Below are 16,205 nucleotides of genomic sequence, written 5' to 3'. Positions count from 1 at the left end.
CTTGATCACATATTCGAATCTCACAATTTATTATTATACCTCTTCAACGAGTTTGTCGTTTAAATGCGATTTACCTTAGTTCACGTGGTTTGCGGGCTATTGCGTGAGCTCATAAGGTTTATCGAGTGCGCACCCGAAGGGTAACGACTGCGGGTTACCTACGATAAAAACCCATATACATATAAAAAAATTACAAAAAATCATCTGATTTTTACAAAAAATTTTTGAGGAGTTTTTTTTCAAAAAACACAACAAATTTTAACATCAATCCCAAAGTAGTTGGTGTTTTAAATTTCTCGTTTTTAAAAAAAATCCCAGAATAATTCTTAAAATACATTTGACTGATTCAATTTTTGAAATATGATTATTTTTATAAATAATTTTGAATTGTTTATTTTAAAATAAACAAGAATAATATATTATATTTCAATTGAAATATATCCGATTTTCATTCAAATTAATTCTTAATTTGTTGATTAATCCCGTATATCGGCCAATTGATTCCGATTTTACGACCATAGTTATAATCAATAAATCTAATTCAATTTATGAATACTGATATAATTAGCCGAATCATAACTGATATATAATGTTTCTTAGAACAATCCGTAATTCAACAGGTCAAATCACGACTAATATGGATCATATTGTTTCTATTAGAAGCTAGCTAAAAAAGTCTCGTTTCCTAAATAGAAATCAATTTTGCTTTTATCACATATACTAACTGCCTATAATAATACGGTTGAATAGCTAATATATGATTTAGAGTGTATGGTGGTTCCAGATACATGATTCGTTTCTAGTTCATTCTGATTTTTTTTACAAAAGATACTCGTATATGTACGTAAGGTTATAATCATATTTGTCAAAAAAATGGTCTAAAATATCATTATTATGGACATAAATAAGATTTAAAAATTTATTTAACACATTTCAAGAATTAAATATAATTATATTTTGAGATTTTTTCAAAAATACTGTTTTTAAAAATATTTCAAAAATAGTGTTAGTTTTAAATTTATTTTCAAAAATACACTTTTTAAAATTTCTTTTTCAAAAATACCATTTGCAACCTCTGCAACCTATAATGCAATTTTTATTTTATTTTTTTCAAACTTGATTTTTTTACAGCTACAGAGGTTGCAAATTTGAAACGAAATAAATTCAAACTCAAAATCAATCTTTTTAAAATTGAAAATTAAGTTGCGTAACATGTGACAGAGGTTGCAAACCGTATTTTGAAAATAAAACTTAAAAAATTGTATTTTTTTTAAATTTTTTTTGAAAATATTAATATTTTTATAAATAAAATTTAAACATAATATTTTGGATAATTTCCCTTATTTTTTTGAGATAGCTGTCAAAAATGGAAAGTCAAAAAGGGTAAAATAAAAAATTAATCCAATTCATAAATAAATTTAGAATGGAAAGGAGGCAGTTTCCTTGAATACAAAGTCTCTAGAGCCAGAGAAACAAATCAATACACCCCCATGTACATATATATATAATCCCATCCTTCACCGCCTTCCCTTGCATACAAGATACTCTCGTCATAAAAACACCAAGGCAACCCTCTGAACATTAAAAATTTGGTAGTCGGGAATGTTTAAAGTTCCGGTTATATGCGGAACGGAGTTGGACAGAGAGATAGAGTTATCACGTGACGGAAGTCATTACAGTCTCACTACCGGTATTCTACCGTCTCTTGGTGCACGTAGCAACCGTCGTGTTCATCTTCGCAACTTCATTATCTCTCCTTATGATCCTTATTACAGGTATTTGCTTTTTTCCTCTTTTATTAATTTTCGAAGATCAGTCGAGACTTTAGCCTAGGCTGTGCTAGTAATTCTGATACATTGATGCATTGATGGGAAAGCTGTATTTCTGCAATTCTTTACTCTTTGCATTGATTTCTACAGTTGTGCTATTATTACCTTATATTCCGTGTCTTGTGACTAACGATTTGTTTTATTGATTTCTGCACTATTTTCTTTTCCTTTTACTTGGCATTCTCGTAAAAGACTATCAATATATAGTTTGTCTTTTTTAGTTTCTTTCCGACTTAGAGACGTGTGTTGTAAAATCTTTGAAAACGGGGTCACACAGTGGCCTGCAAATCACGTGAGCCAAGATAAATCACATTTAACGTAAGATTTATAATCATAAATTCTCCCACGGAATTGAATGTGAAAAAGATAGTTATTTCCTTTTTAACCAACTGAGTCAACCTTGCGGGCAACAAGTCGTCTTTAAGTTAGAAAGAAGGCAGCATGATGACTTACCGTTTCAAACTATCATGCTTTCTTTCTAACTGTTAGTAAAATCTTGATAACGAAGTTTCTTGACTTGTGCAAGTGATTTTTGCAATATACTTTCAAGTAGATTTGAGAACAACCAGGTTCATATGATAATTGTAGTTTTAACACCGAGTCTTGACAACAAAATCCATGTTTATATATTTTTTGTTGCTTTTGACGGTTCTCACATCTACTTTGATATTTTACTCTAACCCCACCACAGGTTTTCATTACCTTTGATTTTCACTTTTAAATAGAATCCTGAATCTTGTCTAATTTTTTATAAATTTCTGTCAACTCTATACAAAAGCAAGATTTCTACTCCTTTTTGTCTTTGTGTGTAACACACATTAATATATTATATGCCACACTGCAGATGACCAATTTGTATTTTGTATCTTCAACTGATACCCCCACACGGGTTTATATCTCCCGGTGTTTGCCTAGGGGTGTGCATTCGGTTCGGTTAACTGGTCAGTTAACCGACATATAAAACAATCTGTATATGTTTTATTGGTTACTTTTTTTAAGCTTGTCTTTAGTTTGTTTTTACATGTTTTTTTTCCATTCTCACTTTCTTTGATTTTGTTTTTGCTGACTTTGAATAAATTTTGTTCATGGACCATGCGGTGGTTTTGTACATGTATTGGTGTAATAGTTACTGGTATTATTAAACTGTGTATTTAAAAATCTCTGCCACCTCTCCCTCCTTGTTACTCCCTTCGTCCCTAAAAACGTTTTATATTTGTGTTGGACACGTTTGTCAATACATACTTTTGATTGTTAATATCTTTAATTTCGTATTAATATTAAATATAAAAATTTCATTGTATTAAAATACTCATAAATACGAATCCAACAAAATCACTCATGACTATGTTTGATATTATAGATTATACGTAAATTAGTAGTCAATCGCTTACCCAAACAGTGTAAAAAGTCTGAAGGGGAAACGTTTAACGGGAGATAGGGAGTAGTATACTGTGTTTGTTATCAATTTCTTCTTTCACTGTATCTACCATTCAACTACTTTTCAAGAGTCATTGTCTACCTTTGTACCCTGCAATGTTACTAGAACATTTGTGTTATTATGCTGATAAAATTTGATAATAACAATTAAAGCTTTTAAGTGGTTTTCGAAGAATTTTAGTGATTCATGAGTTGAATATGGAAACAGAGGTGTATAAGATGTTACATAATTTATACGAAGACAGATAATTAGTACCAAAGTAAAATTATCGATCTGTTTTACTGAATGATTATGAAATAAGAGTTTGATTCCAATGTTGAATGAGCGCATACTCTATATTTGGTCTATCATGATCATTTGTAATTTTTCAAATCAGAAGAACACAAATCTTATATATGGTTATTTCAAATTTGCAGATTCTGGGGGTCTATTCTAGTTGTTCTTGTTATCTACACTGCTTGGGTGTCCCCATTTGAACTAGGTTTTCTTCACAAAGTCCGGCCACCGCTATCCATCATTGACAATGTTGTCAATGGGTTTTTTGCCATTGATATCGTGCTTACATTCTTTGTTGCTTATGTGGATGCAAATACCTACCTTCTTATTGATGATCGTAAACTAATTGCTTGGAAGTATGCAAAAACTTGGCTGGCATTTGATGTAATATCTACAATACCTTATGAACTTGCTCAGAAGATTTCCCCATCACCTCTCAGGACATATGGCTTCTTTAACATGCTCAGACTCTGGCGTCTCCGTAGAGTTAGTTCTCTCTTTGCCAGGTATGTTTCAATCTTTATATTTTTCTCTTGAATGGTGTACAAACTTATAGTTTACTAAAGCATGATCCTATCTGTTCTTAAACTTATACAGGCTGGAGAAGGACAAAAACTTTAACTATTTCTGGGTTCGATGTGCTAAGCTTATTTGTGTAAGTGCAAATGCTTTTACTGTTACATCCTAAATTAGCCGCTGTAGAAAAAACACAGATAGATTAATGGAATATTTTCAATTTCTTTTACAGGTTACCCTATTTGCAGTTCATTGTTCTGCCTGCTTCTATTATCTTATAGCAGCTCACTATCATGACCCTTCAATGACTTGGATTGGGGCGTCTATCAGTGACTTCAAGACTCGGAGCATATGGCTTCGCTATGTGACATCAATTTACTGGTCCATTACGACTCTCACAACAGTTGGCTATGGCGACTTGCATGCTCAGAATACAGGGGAAATGATCTATGCCATATTCTACATGCTCTTCAATCTTGGGCTGACTGCTTATTTGATAGGAAATATGACCAACTTGGTTGTACATGGTACCAGTAAAACCAGGCAATTCGTAAGTAGATTCTTGATTATTATATCCACTACACATAATTATAAAGATTTTGTTTCAGAACAACATTTCTTGCTCCCTAGTTTGATACGTTGAGTCTAATTGCTAGTTCTTATAATTTGAACAGAGGGACACCATTCAAGCTGCATCCAGTTTTTCTCACAGGAATCATCTTCCTGTTCGGCTGCAAGATCAGATGCTTGCTCATTTACACTTAAAATTTAGAACCGACTCTGAAGGGCTGCAGCAACAAGAGATTCTTGATACTCTCCCAAAAGCCATCCGCTCAAGCATTTCTCATTTCCTTTTCTACTCTCTTGTGGATAGGGTTTACTTGTTTCGAGGGGTTTCTAATGATTTGCTCTTTCAGCTGGTAAAATTATTTATACATTCTTAAATGTTCGTCTCATTTTTCATTATACAGAAGTTCTTTTTCACCTCATAAATGCCACGTAAATGCTGCAGGTTTCAGAGATGAAAGCTGAATACTTTCCACCCAAGGAGGATGTCATTTTGCAAAATGAAGCACCCACGGACTTGTACATACTTGTTACCGGAGCAGTTGTCAGTTCCTAACCCTCTCTTTTAATATATCACATTCTTACAACTTAAAACATCTTATTTTAGTTTAGCAAAAACAAGAAACATCTTATTCTCGTGTCTGACAAACATTGAGATCTGACTGGTTTAATTTTTACAGGATCTGCTGGTTCTTAAAAACGGCGTTGAACAGGCAAGCATATTTTAATGTCATTGCATCTTTTCTAGTTCTCACTACTTGCATTACGAAGTTAACAAACATTATGGTGTTAATAACTCATTATAGGTTGTTGGTGAGGCAAAAAGCGGTGACCTTTGTGGTGAGATTGGTGTACTTTGTTATAGGCCTCAACTCTTCACAGTACGTACCAAAAGATTGAGCCAGCTATTACGTTTGAATCGCACAACATTTTTCAATATCATCCAGGCCAATGTTGGTGATGGGACCATCATCATGAATAATCTCCTTGAGGTATGTATATAATCTTTGACACATGAAATTGAAACAAAACCTTATGTTGGAGACGCATCACTCCCGCTCTTTTAAGATTTGTCAAAGACTGTCAAGTTCATTTTAACTAACTGGTGGCTGCAGCATCTGAAAGAGCAAAAGGATCCAGTTATGGAGGGAATTTTACTAGAGACAGAGCATATGCTAGCTCGAGGTAGAATGGACTTGCCTCTTAGCTTATGCTTTGCTGCACTTAGAGGAGATGACCAACTACTGAATCAACTTCTCAAACGGGGCCTAGATCCAAATGAGTCGGACAATAATAATAGGACAGCTTTGGTAAGTTGTTTTTTCTTTTGCGAATTTCTTTTAAAAATTTACCAATTCCATACATGACTAGAAGGGAAATTCCTTTTAGTAACTTCTGTTTGTATTAACAATTTCAGCACATAGCTGCATCTAAAGGAAACGAGAACTGTGTGCTACTCTTACTGGATTATGGAGCAGATCCCAATAGTAGAGGTATGTATTTATCCTCCAGTACTGAATTCATAAGCAAAGTCATATAGTTTATAAAAGAAGCAATGGTAGGCAAGTACAATTTTCTTTGCATCATGATTACTCCCAAGGTTGTGTTTTTTCATGCATCACAATCCTGGACTTGTTAGAACTTGCATTTATCTTCTTGTATCTTTGATCACTTCGTATTCTATTTGGAGAACTGCTAATTCTACGAATATGAACTAAAAAGTGACTGAAATCTAGTTCACGTGAATTTAACGACTAACTATATTATAGATATCCTAGTAATCCCAGAATCATCATCCCTGTTAAAAATCGTTATCTCAGCAAAACATGAAGACAATAAACTTTCAAATCGTGTTCCATTAAGATACGTCAGTATAGTAGAATACTTCTCAATTATTGCAAGCATGTTAGTTGTTACACAACCCACTAGGATCTAAAATAGTACTCAATAATCACTGCCTGCACTCTATAAACATGTAAAGAGTAATGTATTATGTAACTTGTAGCATATTCTATGACTTGAGTACCTATCAAAACATATCAGCATATAATGTATATGTGTTAATGTGTCATTTACATAATTACATATGTAAATTGGGATTTCGCTTCTCTTCTGACATAATCTATGTAAATTACGACACCAAATCAAAGTGATCAGGGATCAATAGCACTTGTTTCTGTGGCACTATATTAGGAATTCTTGAGTTGACTCTGGCATGTTCTTACGGGGACTATTCATTTGATTCTCTAAACATAACCGCTAGAGTATCGCATTTGCACGATAGATTGATAGTTACATGCTGTCCTAATCAGTTCATTGGTCATGACCAGAGAGGAGTAGTGTTGATAAATCTGTCTGCAGAATGGATAAGATAAAGTATCTATGTAGAAGGGGTGATTTTCCATAAAGTCTTGCGTAATGCAGTGAATGTGATGAATGAACAGTCTAGTTTTTAGGGTTGACTTTCCATATATTACTACCAAAGCCGGTGGGATCACGTTCATTAATACATGGAGGCATGTCCCCAATTAAATATCCATGCTTACTTTGATTGGTGAACCTAGAGTAATGACATTTTTCCTAACCAGACAACTTAACTGCCCCTTTTCCTCACTATTTAATTCATGCATGTCTACCAAGTAGCCATTAAATTAGTAGGTCGTATATGATTGCACAAGACTCCCGTATCAGATTATAGTGTAGTATGATATAGTTTGATGAAGATGCTTTTGTACGTAATCTTGCTGTATACGATTGCACAAGACTACCACATCAGATTATAGTCTATTATGATATAGTTTGATGAAGATGCTTGTGTACGTAATCTTGCTTTTATCTTCGATAGAAAGATTGTTTTCATATGCTCGAATGTGTGACCTATCGTAAAATGATTAACTTGATTTCCTTTCCCCCAACCTATATGCAGATTCAGAAGGGAATGTACCACTTTGGGAGGCCATCTTGTCTAATCACCACCAAGTGTTAAGACTATTGGAAGATAATGGCGCTTTACTATCTTCAGGTGATACTGGACATTTTGCTTGTATTGCTGCAGAACGAAATAACTTGCAACTGTTAAAGGAAATTGTACGCCATGGAGGCGATGTCACCCGTCCTAAGAACAACGGATCGACAGCCCTCCATGTTGCAGTTTGTGAGGGTAACATCGATATTGTTAAATTTCTTTTGGACCAAGGATGTTATGCTGACAAAGCTGATGACCATGGTTGGACTCCTAGGAATTTAGCTGAGCAACAAGGACATGAAGATATAAAACTTCTTTTCCAATCCCCAAAGCCTATAAGAACTCAATCTGCTGATGTTAAATTGCCTGAGGAGAAACACGGGGTTCGTTTTATTGGGAGATATAACAGTGAGCCAACAATACGGCCTATCTCTCATGACAGGATCGAACGGGAGTCACTGGGACGTACTAGGCGTCGACGTGGTAACAACTTCCATAACTCACTATTCGGGATCATGTCATCTGCTAATGGCGAGGAACACGACTTGCTTTTGTCTGTAAATCAAAACAAAAGTGCGTTTAATGTTGCACATTCCGCTGCTAGAATAACAGTTAGTTGCCCTCAGAAGGGAGATGTTACTGGGAAGCTTGTGTTACTTCCACAGAGCTTTCAGCAGTTGCTTGAGATCGGTATGAAGAAATACGGATTCGTCCCTACTCGGGTTCTAATCAAAGGTGGAGCTGAGATTGATGAAATAGAGTTAGTTAGGGATGGTGATAACCTAGTTTTTGTTGGTGATGATGATGTTATGATCGATGAAATAGACTTACTTACAAGTGGCGATGACCTAGTTTCTGTTAGTGAAGGTATGGTCGATGAACTTAGACCGCAAAATGGACATACGAGATAACAGATGCATCAGCTGCTGCATATACATTTTCAAAGGAAATCTGATTATACAACATGGTTAAATTTTGATCATCTGCTTGATTACTTTGCTAAATATATACGAAACACATAAAATTATTAATTCTCTAGTTCTAAGTACACTCTAGTACTGGGACCGATAAACTAATGAAGTTATCACGTACAACATTGTTCGGAGTTTATACTATACAAAGGATTCTGAAATTTCTCTTCATAAGAGTGGTCCTTGTTTTGTGGACATTCGGCAGCTGTGAATTTTCAATTTTTCAGCGAGCATTTGAAAGATAGATGAACAATCATAAATTGTGGTAACACGCATTATGCTGACAACTGACTACTTGACTGGCCGCAACATTTGTCAACTTCACTGGAATCTGCTAAGTTGGCTATTCTTGAACCCTATGGATCAGCATATATAACATGAAAAAGTTACCATTTTCCGTACACTATTATATATACGACAATACTCTTCAGAAAAGCCCTTCGAATGTATAGCTCCAGAACTTGCCTATGTTAACCCAAGGCTTAAAAAAGTTCACAACTTTAATTTCCTGTTGCTACAGAAGCTTCAGCATTTTCAAACGCCCTTCATGTTCCGGGTCCAGTTTTGGAGGAGTGTAACAACCATGGAGATCCTTTACTATGTATTCCTAAGAGATTGTAAAAGGGATTTAATGGTTAAATAAATAGGTATAACAATGGGAAAAATAGGGAGTATAGGATCTAGAGACTTATTCTTTACAAATTAATAAAATTACTACTCAAGTCACCAGTCGCTCAGTTGCTCTTTCCATGGTAATCAAAAAATTAGCGAGACAGAATAAAAACTGCCATCAAAGTCTAATCTAGTGCTATCGTGCTAACAATATTTTCAGGTTGCTACCAATCGAGGATGATATACATAAATTTGACATTGTTAATAGAGTCTATGCAAAGATGCAGACTGATCACCTGAGTAAGCTCCCTCTTCGTGAGGATGTGGTAGTGTCTCTGCCAAATCCTTTGAATGGCCATTGTGGCAGCAAGGAAAGCATATGCAATGCCAAGAATGGCAAAAACTACAACAAAAACAAGAACCAGTGCGAAGCATGCTTCCATGGATGCAGGAAAACAATCTAAGATTCCCCATCCATAACAGCAGTTCTGGCAGCCAGCCATGCGAGGGTCACTGCTATTAAGAGAGGAGCAATGCAGTATGAGCCCAAAAAATCCAAGTAGTACAAGGAATCCTAGCACTCCTGCGAAATATTTTCTCATGGTCAAAGTACTGAAGACTGACCTTAACTGTCTAACGTCCCAGACTCCAGAGAGGTTGCAAAAGTATCAAGACTCAATTATATAGATGAAAAGGAAACTCAATGTTTTATGTTTACTAGCCAAGTAACAGCTCAGAATAGGAAATTATCAAGGCAGGACTTTAGTAAGCAGTAGAATAACCGAATTTGTCATGCACTCATGCTAAGCTATTATAGTACTCATACTAGACATTAGGTACATAATCTCTCCCTCCCTGGCCAGATGTTTATCAGATGAGAGAGCTTGAATTTCACCTATACAATAGTAGAATGGTATAGGATGCTTTGAAAGTAAACGATCCCAACTATCATCAAATGAGTTCCTAAAAGATCCATCCTTATCCAATAGGTACGCAAGACCAGCAATTACTGCAATCACCTACACAAAAAAAAGCATGTATAGGAATTTTACAGGGGATAGCCATTAGTTCGTTACCGTATACTTGTATAATAAAGTCTTGAATGTATATATAGATTGGATTTTTAAAGAACAGGTCCCTGAAAATATGAAGACAGACAAATCCACTGTACATGTTTAAAATTTAAAACATGAAAGAACCACCAAATTCATAATGTAAAAGTTGCAAATGTTAAACAGCATAGGCTTAACTTTATGACATGTGAAATCAATGTGTGCCTAAAATACATTAGTCTCCGGTTCTTTAAGGAGCACAAGCGAGGAAAGTAAAATGAAGGGAAGTGAAACTACTTTTACTCGTGTGCTCACGAGTTTTAATTAGTAAAACAGGGGGAATGTGAATAAAAAAGAAAACAATCAGTAAGATGAGTGAAGGGTTATATCCCAAAGTACAAAACTGTTTTAAATTCAATAGTGTAGATTTTAAAAACTCAATAAAGATGTTAACGATGATATTCAAGTGATTAATATCTAAGCTAGAATCAGAGCTATAGCATAGCTTCACCTATGTTTTGGGAAGGTTTTTAAATTCAAAGACTAAAGCTATTAATGAAGATACTATTAAGTAGTCCATCAAATATGTAGACTTCAGGCCTAGTTTCTTTTTTACCAACAGAACAATGATACAATACTTATTAATCAAACCAATTCTCACAGGGCTGATTTTCGCACCAAATTTTCAGAGCCTGTGATGGCTCCCCCCCCCCTAAAACTAGCAATAACACCTCTCAGATTCGCTTTACAACAACAAATAAATGTGGATGATTTAGGACACAACAAAGTCACTTGCCAATCAACTGGACACACGTGACTTTCAAGCATGGAGATTGAGTTTAGCTGTTTAGAAGTAATGATAAGTTGGAATATTCCTCAGGACCTCAGCTGAAACTATTCTAAAAAAGAGGAAATAGTCAGCATGAAAAGTAAATGCTTTAAGCCATTCCTCCTTAAAAAATGATAATAAGGTCGAACATGGGCATGACAACCAATCGTCTTTACAAATTGTACAATATCATAGGGCCAAAATGTTGTGAAATGGAGTTCATGTAAATATTATAACAAAAGAAATAGAATGCTACTCACAGTTTGTACAGCCAAAAACACAAGGAACACATCTCTGGCCACGAAGAGTCGAAATTTAATTTTACGCCAGGAGCTGTCCTCCAACTTCACTACTTCAAGATGAAACTGAGCTTTACAAGTCGTACAATGCGAGAATGCAAATCCTTCCTATATTAAATTAAAATATCAATTAAATAAACTTTTAATACATCTACGAGCAACATTAGGGATAAAACTCTATTTTACTGTATTACGGGCAGGCTATGGCCACTGACCTTAACTGAGCGCCAGTGATCTAGGCACATGCGGTGCACAAACTGCTGAGTGCCTTTGCACATGCAGGGAGATATCAGCTCACCATCTGACAAGAAAAAAAGAGCAATAGATTAATCAGACACGAGTACATAATTCAGGATAGCAGCAAAAAAGAAAAAAGATATATTCAATATGCACGCATCGTAATTTACTTTTGAGTTGGAACAGAACAAAGTTACTAAGCAGCAATTATACAAACTATACAGCAGTTTCTGAAACAAAAGCTGAGGAAGAGACCTCACATTTGACCCCAGCAGGTGAGGCACACCCCTATTTCAAGTAGCCTCACCTAGGGAAGTGCACCACTAACCTATGTGAGTGCCTAGTGCCTATAATAACAATGGATGAAAATGGTATAGGGGTCAATTACAAATCTGTATCTGCTTTTAGCTATCCATTATTCCATTGCTCCCGTGCAATGCAAGATCTTTTTTAATATCTGTCACCTTTTATTTATAACTTGTAATATGTTTATCTTATTATTTATATATTTTAATGTGTGTTTTCCTTTAGAAAGAGAACATATTGTGGCAGGCAATAAAAAAGAAAACACTGATACGTAATTGATGGGATTCGAACCATATAGCTTTGTACATATCTATAAAATAATAACATAATGTTTAGTTATAATATGTTCACGGGATTCTAACCTTAAACCTTTGGTAGAATTTTAGATATTAAAATAAAGCAACATCAGATTACAAGTAACACTCGTGTAGTGATATATCAAGTAGCCATGGGAGGGACAAGAGTTTAGCACCAAGGTTTGGTTTGGTTGGGTGATTTCGGGAGTTGAGTTGTCACAATTAGGGGAGATGAGGTGAAACTACATGGAGCACACCTTAGAGTTTGATTGGGAGGGAGAAACCATAATGTTAAACAAAGGATCCAAGGAAGAAATTAGATGGACTTGGCTCAACTGTCAATTGTGGTGCCAATGTGGATGGGACAGATTGTAGAGATTTATAAGAAAAGACCAATAGATAAAAGAAATCATCACTGAGGTTTTCTTGAAACAAACAAGCTGGTCCACCGGAATATTACTTGAAACAAGCTTTGCTACAATACAGAGGCAAGTAGTCCTTGATAGTGGGGAATTAAGGAGGCAAGTGTATGAAGAGCTTCACTGTAATGGTCTAGGGAGAAAATAATGAATTATTTCAAAGGACAACCACAAGACAGGATGTTAGGAGGTGGGTGAGGAATGCAATGTGCGCCAACAGGTCAAGGGAAAAAATGTGAAAAGTCCCGGATTATCGAAATCTCTGGACATACCACAAGAACCCTGGAGAGCTTCACGGGCTGCCAAAATCCAAGGGGTTTGAGGTAATATGGGTGTTTGTTGATAGATTCAATAGGTATTGTCATTTTCTGTCCTTACCTCATCCAATTAGTGTAAGAGGTCTAGCTCACACATTCTTCGAAAACATTTACAAGCTTCACGGGCTTCCAGAATCTATTCTTAGTGACAGAGACAGCTTGTTTCTCAGTGAATTAGTGTATTCTAGCAGACCCTGTTTAAAATCTCAGAAACAAGGCTGAACATGAGCTCTTCTGACCATCCACAATTTAATGGGAGCATTGAAAGCTTTAACCAATGCCTTAAATAGTACTCAAGAATCATGACTTTCTTTCCAGAATCCCCAGAACCGGGCTTCCTGGTTTACTGCAGCAGAATGGTGGTATAACACCACCTTTCGTACCACCTTGAACTCAATCCTTATCAGGTGGTATATGGAGTTGAGCCTATTGGCTTAGTTTGGAGCACAAGGGTTCACACTAATCTTCATAGTACAGAGAGTATGCTAGCAGAAAGACAACAACAATGGGAAGTACTGAAAGAACTACTAGAGACAACCATGGAAAAAAATGAAAGCTTATGCTGACACCGACAGGAATGAGAGAGAGTTTACTGTGGGATATTGGGTATACTTGAAGCCGCAACCGTATAGACAAACTACAGTTTCCCTAAAAAATAATTTGAAGTTGTCACCTAAGTTTTATGGACCATATAAAATACTGGAAAAGCTGGACCAGCAGCTTAAAAGCTGGCACAGCTAGAATCCTCAAGGGTGCATATAGTATTCCATGTATCCCAACTTAAGAAATCCAGTATTCCATGTATCTTAACTTAAGAAAATCTGAGGGACAGTCCAATGTGCAACAGCAGTTGCCCTGGGTCACAGAAAAGGGAACTTTTGACTGAAGTCTTTGACAGCTTAGATCAGAGGAGCATCACAAGGGATCACAAGGTTGTGTACCAGGTTGTGCAATGTAAGGGGTGCAGTGTTGAGCCACCAGCGAAGATGAAGACCTAATTAGCTACAATTTACCAGAATTCCTTCAGCGGACATGTTTGTTCTTTAAAAAGGGAAGAATCTAAGGACTACAGTATTTACTAAATAATTTAACAGTAGCACTATAAGTGTTATAACGCAGGAAGGTATTTTAGACAGTTTAGGAAAGTAAAAGTACAATATATGACTAAAGCAGTTGTACACATTTTCATTATGCATTATAAGAAAATGCAAATTTTTCCACCAATTTCTCTGTAATCTTTCTCTACAAGATAACTTTATCTCACTTTTTTCTCTGTTATTTCTCTATTTTCTCTATATTTGATCTCCATTCTCTCTCTAATTTTTTTGTTTTATTGCTTATTTTAGTTTATAACTTTCTTATCTAGCTTCGAGCTCTTTAACAAGATCACACAACTTCATACGTGTAGCAAATCAAAACCAATTTGCACAAGCTTCACGGACAGGAAAGAAAGGATAGCAACCAGATAAACCATTTAAATAAAACTCATAACTAATTGATAAGCACAAACAAAGGTGGAGATTTTTGTAAATGCTCTTACCTATAAAACCAAATTGCAATATTCATCAAATTTAAATTCCAAAAAACGACACCAATTATTAACCTAATAACAATGTAACATCCAATCTCATCCGGAAATCAAAGGCGCCTACGCAGAATATATATATCTTCACACCGCAAATAATACTACATATACAAGACAAAGAAACGAAAACACTACATAACCCAACTTTCTAATAATAAAAATAAGAGGCAAGTAATTCACCAGTCTCATCATCGGCATCGACATCACATTCGAGACAAATTCGACAACAAGGAACAGAACCATCTTCAACATCATCATCAATATTATCATGATCATCGACATCATCTTTTAGTATTTCAGTCTCATCGCGATGGCGATTATCAATTAGAGGATCTAAGTCGCTAGGGTTCTGATCATCTAATTGTTGTAGCTGTAATTCACCTGTCATCTTCTTAACCTTTTAAAATCAAATAAAAATTAAATTTTATTATCAATAACCTAGATAAATGAAATTTAAACAGGTTTGATCATATCTAAAACTGAGAGAGAGAGAGGTGGGAGAGAGAGAGAGAGAGATTATGAGAGAGAGAGAGAGATGGGGAGAGAGAGAGAGAGAGAGTACCTGATAATTTGAAGGGAGGAAATTGATGAAAATGATGAATGGCGTCAACGAATTAACTGGTATTGTTTGTTAGGACGGGACGATAGCTACGAAATATTTATGGGCCAGGATTGTTAAGTACAACTAGGTCCAGCCCAAAGTTGTTTGGGCTCGCCGCCCATTTTAAAGAAAATTAGATCTAGCCCAAACCTATTTAACTCCTCATAATTAGCTCATGGCTTCATGCTCAGAGAGTCGCTGAACTGAACTCTTTTTATGCATCACCTGATCACCAGATTATTTTCTAATGGACCGAGAATCGGAACAAAAAATTTGATTCGAATTACGATTTAATATGAATTCAATGTAATTTATCTCATCCGAAACTGCATGAATCTTGAAAGGTACAAACTATTGCGGATTTAATTACTAAGGAGCAGTGTTGTAAAAATCGAAAATCGGGGAAGATCGATCGAGTTACCGATTTGGGATTAATTGAAAATCGAGGATTAATTGGAAAGATTAATCGGAGTAAAAATCGGATGTATTATTGATAACTCCGGATATGAGAGAGAGAGTGTGCAAGAGTGTGAATATTTTTTCTAATCCCTAAACCCTTCAGCCTTGGAGGCATATATAGCCCAAAGGTAGGGTTTAGGGGTTGTTACCTCTAAATCAGGGTCGTTGGATCTTGGGAGCGGAGGACGCCTGACTTGGATGGATTGCTTACACGTGTTCAGGGGAGGACCACCTCCAGGGTGTCCTAACGGCCTTCTGACACGCGCCGTGCTTGTCTGGTGTGTTGGTTGTTGATAGCTGTCACAGTCACGTGCCCACGTACCCTTTATTGGCAGGTTGCGGGATGTGCATGTGTTTGCTGGGACTGTTAGTGTAGGTGCCCTAGAGGCAATACATTATTCTTTTAAATATTTATGTCAGTTGATCATTCAATAAATGTATTTAGTATGACCTTAATTACTGCGATATTTTGTTAGCATAATAAATGTCCTTAGAATCATGATACACATTGTATAGTTTAAGTACATGACTTGAACTTGAGATTATATAATATATTATATTCTTAAAGGTCCCTAGTCGAGTATTCTTATATAGGACAATAATAATACATAGATAGACTAGTATGTTGTTT

General features: G+C 35.6%; 2 protein-coding genes across 3 annotated transcripts; one reads left to right on the top strand and one right to left on the bottom strand.

Annotated features, from left to right (window-relative positions):
• Positions 1-1,476: 1,476 nt before the first annotated feature.
• On the top strand, positions 1,477-8,502 carry LOC141708871 (potassium channel AKT1-like). Its single transcript, XM_074512686.1, has 11 exons — positions 1,477-1,775; positions 3,684-4,049; positions 4,141-4,198; positions 4,292-4,609; positions 4,734-4,979; positions 5,072-5,170; positions 5,307-5,339; positions 5,433-5,618; positions 5,742-5,936; positions 6,044-6,119; positions 7,553-8,502. The coding sequence occupies exons 1-11, from the start codon at positions 1,603-1,605 to the stop codon at positions 8,500-8,502; spliced, it is 2,700 nt and encodes an 899-aa protein (XP_074368787.1). The 5' UTR covers positions 1,477-1,602.
• Positions 8,503-8,599: 97 nt separating this feature from the next.
• On the bottom strand, positions 8,600-15,182 carry LOC141708872 (uncharacterized). 2 transcript variants are annotated; one of them, XM_074512688.1, is made up of 8 exons: positions 15,077-15,182; positions 14,695-14,911; positions 11,570-11,655; positions 11,316-11,462; positions 10,070-10,193; positions 9,471-9,757; positions 9,028-9,169; positions 8,600-8,918 (listed from the first exon to the last, which is right to left on the bottom strand). In XM_074512688.1, exons 2-7 carry the CDS (start codon positions 14,900-14,902, stop codon positions 9,077-9,079), a joined length of 945 nt encoding a protein of 314 aa, XP_074368789.1. In that variant the 5' UTR covers positions 14,903-14,911; positions 15,077-15,182; the 3' UTR covers positions 8,600-8,918; positions 9,028-9,076. The 2 variants fall into 2 exon arrangements, with proteins under 2 accessions (XP_074368789.1, XP_074368788.1); XM_074512687.1 differs by having other exon boundaries at positions 8,600-9,169.
• Between the last annotated feature and the right edge of the window lie 1,023 nt (positions 15,183-16,205).

Source organism: Apium graveolens, chromosome 2, assembly GCF_009905375.1.
Source record: "Apium graveolens cultivar Ventura chromosome 2, ASM990537v1, whole genome shotgun sequence".
In the NCBI taxonomy this organism is placed as follows: Eukaryota; Viridiplantae; Streptophyta; class Magnoliopsida; order Apiales; family Apiaceae; genus Apium; species Apium graveolens.
The sequence above is the reverse complement of the archived record's forward strand: the minus strand, read 5'-3'. Positions and strand labels throughout refer to the sequence as shown.

Coding starts and splice junctions, on each gene's coding strand:
- LOC141708871 (XM_074512686.1), top strand. CDS start 1,603: ATGTTTAAAGTTCCGGTTATATGCGGAACGGAGTTGGACAGAGAGATA. Junction 5,340..5,432: donor TTAAAAACGGCGTTGAACAG/GCAAGCATATTT, acceptor AACTCATTATAG/GTTGTTGGTGAGGCAAAAAG. Junction 5,619..5,741: donor TCATGAATAATCTCCTTGAG/GTATGTATATAA, acceptor TGGTGGCTGCAG/CATCTGAAAGAGCAAAAGGA.
- LOC141708872 (XM_074512687.1), bottom strand. CDS start 14,902: ATGACAGGTGAATTACAGCTACAACAATTAGATGATCAGAACCCTAGC. Junction 11,463..11,569: donor ATCACTGGCGCTCAGTTAAG/GTCAGTGGCCAT, acceptor AATTTAATATAG/GAAGGATTTGCATTCTCGCA. Junction 10,194..11,315: donor TGTTTTTGGCTGTACAAACT/GTGAGTAGCATT, acceptor TTTTTTGTGTAG/GTGATTGCAGTAATTGCTGG.